General features: G+C 31.4%; 1 protein-coding gene across 1 annotated transcript; it reads left to right on the top strand.

The window, feature by feature from the left end:
• The first annotated feature begins 934 nt into the window (after nucleotides 1–934).
• On the top strand, nucleotides 935–5,131 carry LOC123680055. Its single transcript, XM_045617711.1, has 6 exons — nucleotides 935–1,394; nucleotides 1,455–1,711; nucleotides 1,775–1,855; nucleotides 1,943–1,987; nucleotides 2,161–3,309; nucleotides 3,419–5,131. The coding sequence occupies exons 2-6, from the start codon at nucleotides 1,456–1,458 to the stop codon at nucleotides 4,567–4,569; spliced, it is 2,682 nt and encodes an 893-aa protein (XP_045473667.1). The 5' UTR covers nucleotides 935–1,394; nucleotide 1,455; the 3' UTR covers nucleotides 4,570–5,131.
• Nucleotides 5,132–5,393: the final 262 nt, after the last annotated feature.

Below are 5,393 nucleotides of genomic sequence, written 5' to 3'. Positions count from 1 at the left end.
TTTCATAAAATTTTCGATGAATATCGTCGATATTTTTTATTGCGATACTATCGATTGTCGATATTTTCAACCGATAATATCGATATATTTATATAGATTCCAGAGTATCAAATTCGATATTTTTTAATATTTCGCATTATGATTTCGACCTTAGGAAACATATTATAATCTAGTTACATTAGTCGAAAATCATGATTTAGCGGACTATAAAATGAATATCGAATATTTTCGATATATGTAGCAGTTTTGAAATTTTACACATCGAAAATAAAAAGTTATGTCTCAATCTTGCTGAAAGCTCCAGAAATAATTAGAAGCAATATAATAGGAATATTATTCAAAGACCGCTTTCAAATATCTTTCTGTTCTGTACCTAAACGTCCTAAACCATTTATTAGCTATTGCTGGATTTCTCAAGATCCCTTGTACCTACCTCATATCATAGTATAAGGATATGCCCATATTTACCTATACAATAAGTAGTATATCCAGTTTTGAAATTCTACATATTGAAAATATTCCATAAAATGGAAGAAAACTACTAAATAATATGTGTTTCCGACTGAATTTGGTGACGATAAATCAGAATTTTTGACTAATGCAACTAGATCATAATATGTTTCGTGTGGTCGAATTCATGAATCGAAATATCAAAAATATCGAATTTGATACTCTAAAATAAATATCGATATGTAGAATTGCAAAACTGAAATTCTGCTTACCGAAAATACTCCATAAAAATGAGAGCAAACTACAAAATATGTCTTTTTCAATTAATTCTCGTCATCTGAATCTTATTATTCTCGTCTATGATAGAAAAACTTTATTGAATTCAACAGAATTTTCCCACACCAAAATATTACAGCGATATATATCGATATTTTTACTGTTACATATTTCGATACATTTCGATAGTGTCAGAAAATATCGATACAATATATATCGATAGTTTTCTGTCCCTTGCCCATCCCTAATTTCTGACTCAAAGCGCATGCGTACATGTCAAAATAAGAGATCCTGTAAAAAAAGATCACTTATTTGTGCTTTGCAATTAACTCTCTACCGCTAGTGCTAGCATTGGCAACTATTAATGTTCTAAGATTATATCGGTTGAAAATATCGACAATCGATAGTATCGAATTAGAAAATATTGACGATATTTATCGAAAATTTTCTGAAAAAATTTCGATATTTCGATATTTATTGCCCACCCCTAATTTAGTGTTCTGTGCTAAAGACCTTGTCTGTGGCACTGTTAATCATTTGTTTGGTTTGCTGTCATTTTCATTTCAAATTCAAATATTCAAACTAGAAGCTGAAACAAGAAGTTCATTGAAGTAACTACAATTGCCGTACGTAGTTTAATTTAATTTCAAAAAAGAAATAATTCCAAGGTAAGTGCTTCAATCAAACAAGTTTCAATATAATAAATAATGCATATTTTATTTTTTCAGAATGCCGAAAATGAAGAAATGTTGTGTACGTGGATGTACCGATGAGATAAGTGTGAGACATCGGTTCCCTAAGAGGAATTTGGATATTTTCGAGAAATGGCTCCAAATTATCCAACCGAAAAATTGGCAAGAATTAAGTAGGGAACGAATTTATGATCGTTATTATGTGTGCCACTCACATTTCAAAGAAAATTATCATCTTCCTGGAAGCCAACGTGGTCTTACTTGTCATGCCATACCTACCATCGGTATTCCAGGTAATTTTATCGAATTTTTCAAGTGGTGAAGGCATTAATAGCATTAACATTAATATCTTCTAGATTCAAGCAAAGTGTGCACTGAGCGAGATTTGCAGGAAATGTTGATGGAAATTGATTATGTCCAGGACCCTATACTTGAAGGTGAGGCACGATTTAATTTAATTTTTGAAATTTAAGTTTATTGTAATGTTCATTAAAGATAAATCCATTAATATTTTAATGTACTAGATTCCACTGAACCTATGATCGTAGAGGAGCAGCCTGTTATTGAAAGTAAGTACCTTTTAATTTCTCTTGTGAAGTCAATAATTGTTTTGATATAAGATTAGCCCTATCAATGTTCCATACAAATTTATTGAAATTGTCATTTAATAAAATTTTTCATTATTTCATTATTATTAATCCAGTTGACACGAAAATGTAGACATTAATTAATTTTTTTTTAGGTCGTGGTAAATCATTGTTGAGGCAATTGAAAGTGCCAAAGACAAAGTTGACTCAACGAGAAAAAATGTTATATAAACTATTAAAAAAAACAACAAAAAAATACAACTTGGTCTCCAATAAATTTAAGATCTACAAGAATAGGTTGAGCGAGGCCAAAAAATTTATGGAGACCAATTTGTTTGGACAATTGGCTACCTCTGTTAACCAGGCAACCTTGCATTTTTTTGCCACTCAAATAAGAAATCAAAAGCGGCAATTAAATGCAAGGAGATTCACAATTGATGAGAAAATTCTAGCTTTGGCATTATATAAATCATCCCCCAAAGGATATCGCCTGTTGAGTAAAATGTTCGCATTACCAACAGGTGCCACATTGAGGAGATTATTGCTAAAGCTAGAATTTAAACCTGGCGTGAATGCTCATATTATGGAGCACCTTAAAAAGGTTGTTTATAAGATGAATGCAAAAGAAAAGGTTTGTGCACTCATATTTGATGAAATGAGTGTACAAACTTTCATCTCATATAGTCCTTATAAAGACGAAATCGTTGGCTTAGAGGACTATGGAGATGAAAAGAAGGCGCTCATTGCAGATCATGCCAATGTTTTTCTGATCAAAGGTTTGTACAAGTCTTATAAGCAACCTTTGGCATTCACATTTAGCAGAGGAGCCATAAATTCCTATCAATTAAAAGGGCTCATATCAATACTGATCAAGGAATGCCAAAATATTGGGTTGGATGTCGTGGCCACAATTTGTGACCAGGGCACCACTAATGTGAAGGCAGTGCAACTGCTGCTTGAGGAAGGAAGGCAGGAACATGTGGATCATAACCATTTTGGTTTTTTTGTGAACAACAAAGAGATTGTTCCTTTATTTGATACTCCTCACCTCATTAAAGGTTTAAGGAACAATCTCTTGACAAAAGATGCACATTTTTTGTTAAATGATGTTCCAAAAAAAGCAAAATGGAGTCATATCCAAAGATTTTATGATTTGGACATTTCGGACCCCTCGACGAAGATATGTGCTAAATTAACCGATTCACATGTTCTGCCTGAAAAAATGAATAAGATGAAGGTAAAGCTGTGCACACAGGTTTTCAGCAATACTGTTGGAACTTTAATGAAAAGAATTTCAAGATGGGGTGAGTTGCAACTATAAAAAACTTTTTGGATGATAATTTATTCTTTGAATTTCTACTTGATTAATTAATCAAGATTCATCATCTTTATCAATTATTTATTTTTTTTCAGATATTGAACACAAATTAAGTTTACCTTCCGAGGCAGCAGACACAGCAGAACTAATTTTATTCCTTGATAAGTTATTTGATTCTCTCAATGTATCAAAGATTCGAAATACACAGGGAAAGTTCTTGAAGGAACCAGTCACTAGAAACTCAGAACATGAAAACTTTTGGCAAAACGCAATCAAAATTTTTAACAGTATGACATTTTATGATGATTTAAAAAAAAAAAATGTGGCGGTACCTAGCATAAAAAATTTTATTTTTAGTCTGAAAGGTTTCACTTACCTGAAGAGGAGATTGTTAACTGAAAAAAAATTCAAGTATATCTTGACTGGTGCATTCAATCAAGATTGCCTTGAAAATTTTTTCAGTTATATCCGAGGGCATGGTGTAAGGAACACTAATCCAAATATTGCCCAGTTTATGTCTTCTTTCAAAAGCCTTACTTTGAATAACTTTATGACCTCTCATTCTGTAGTTTCGAACTGTGAGGAGGATTTAACATCACATTGTTTGGATAATCTAAAACCATTTGTTTTTTCAAAATCTTCTCCATCTAAAAGTGTAGTACTTGAAGAGTTGAATATCGTAATTCCAAAATTAATAGTCCTTCAGGAAAAATCAAAATTTAGTAACTGCACTCTAATTTATATGAGTGGATTTATTTCTAAAATTTTATTAAAAGATAAATTATTCAAACAATGTGATAAATGTAAAAAAAAAATAACCTTCAACAGTCAAGAATTGGGGGACATAGATTTTATTCAGGTACGGCAGTACAAATATGGAAAGTTGACAAAACCTGGGCAGTGTGTATCATTTTTATTTCGGCATTCCTTAAATTACCTTTTTTATATTATTCCGCGAATTTGTGAAAAGAAAAACATTTCCCTCTATTTAAAATCGTTTTTAATGAAAAATTTAGATTTCCAAATTTTAAACTGTAATGAACACAGTTTGGGGGAAAAAGTATGTGAAACCATTATAAGGTGTTCCTTGCACTGGTGGTGCAAGCAGGTAAATGAAATTATGAATGGTACCGACACAAAATTTTGTAAATTCCTTCGAACTTCCCCTTGTGAAGAATTGGTAGATCCTATCAAATTGATGGCGAAAAGAATCTTTGATACAAAGAGAAAAAAAAAATGTATTTAATGATTCATATTAATTTATTTATGTTAATTATTTGTTGGTTATATTTATTTATTGTTCATTCATTTATACGTATGTATATTGTTCATTTGTTATATATTATTGTTGAAACTAATTTATTCATTTATTGTTCTTGATTTTTTATACATATATTGTTTTTTTTTGTTAATTTATTCATTTTTAATTACTGCTAATTCAATATATTTTTTTTATAACTAACGACTTTTATTTCCACAAAATTTATTATCTTCCAGTTATTTATGAAAAATTCAAATGGTCTTTGGTTATCGCAGCACCGAACTCTATTTGAATTGCTCAATATCTCGTATTGATTTGTTAGCGTTCAATTCTTAGGTCTTAGGTTTAGTCTTAGTTCTTAGGACTGGTGCAAAGATTTTATTTTGATCCTTCAATTTATTCCCCTAGTGTATATCCAAAGTACTTGAACTAGTCCATGGAAACGCTTTACCAGATATCCTTTTGAAATGGATACCGCGATCCGCTCAATACCGTGGTTCATTTTAAAGTATTGTTAGGCAATAAATTCACTGTCCCAAAGGAATTTCTGGAAACTTGGACAACCCTTGTATAATCGAAATATTCTGGCTTCCTCCAAATCACTCTGGATATACTATACATTTCCTGTATTATTTCAATTTGTGCAGTTGTATTGTAGGAAAAGTATAGAGGAGAAAGTCCTTTTCTCACTCGTGTGTTTGCGGCACTCGCCTTTCAATCTCGTGTCACAAACTTCCCCACTCGTGAGATTAGTTGAACTTTCCCCACTTGTTGCACAATATACTATTTCGATAATTCGTCAAATGAGT

This window comes from Harmonia axyridis, chromosome 5 (assembly GCF_914767665.1).
Source record: "Harmonia axyridis chromosome 5, icHarAxyr1.1, whole genome shotgun sequence".
In the NCBI taxonomy this organism is placed as follows: domain Eukaryota; kingdom Metazoa; phylum Arthropoda; class Insecta; order Coleoptera; family Coccinellidae; genus Harmonia; species Harmonia axyridis.
Note: the sequence above shows the minus strand (reverse complement) of the source record. Positions and strands in the feature narration are given on the sequence as shown.

Bases quoted from the DNA above. Each gene is read 5' to 3' on its own strand.
- LOC123680055 (XM_045617711.1), top strand. From the start codon at position 1,456: ATGCCGAAAATGAAGAAATGTTGTGTACGTGGATGTACCGATGAGATA. The intron at 1,856-1,942 runs GTGAGGCACGAT...TTAATGTACTAG, and splicing joins CCAGGACCCTATACTTGAAG to ATTCCACTGAACCTATGATC. The intron at 1,988-2,160 runs GTAAGTACCTTT...ATTTTTTTTTAG, and splicing joins GGAGCAGCCTGTTATTGAAA to GTCGTGGTAAATCATTGTTG.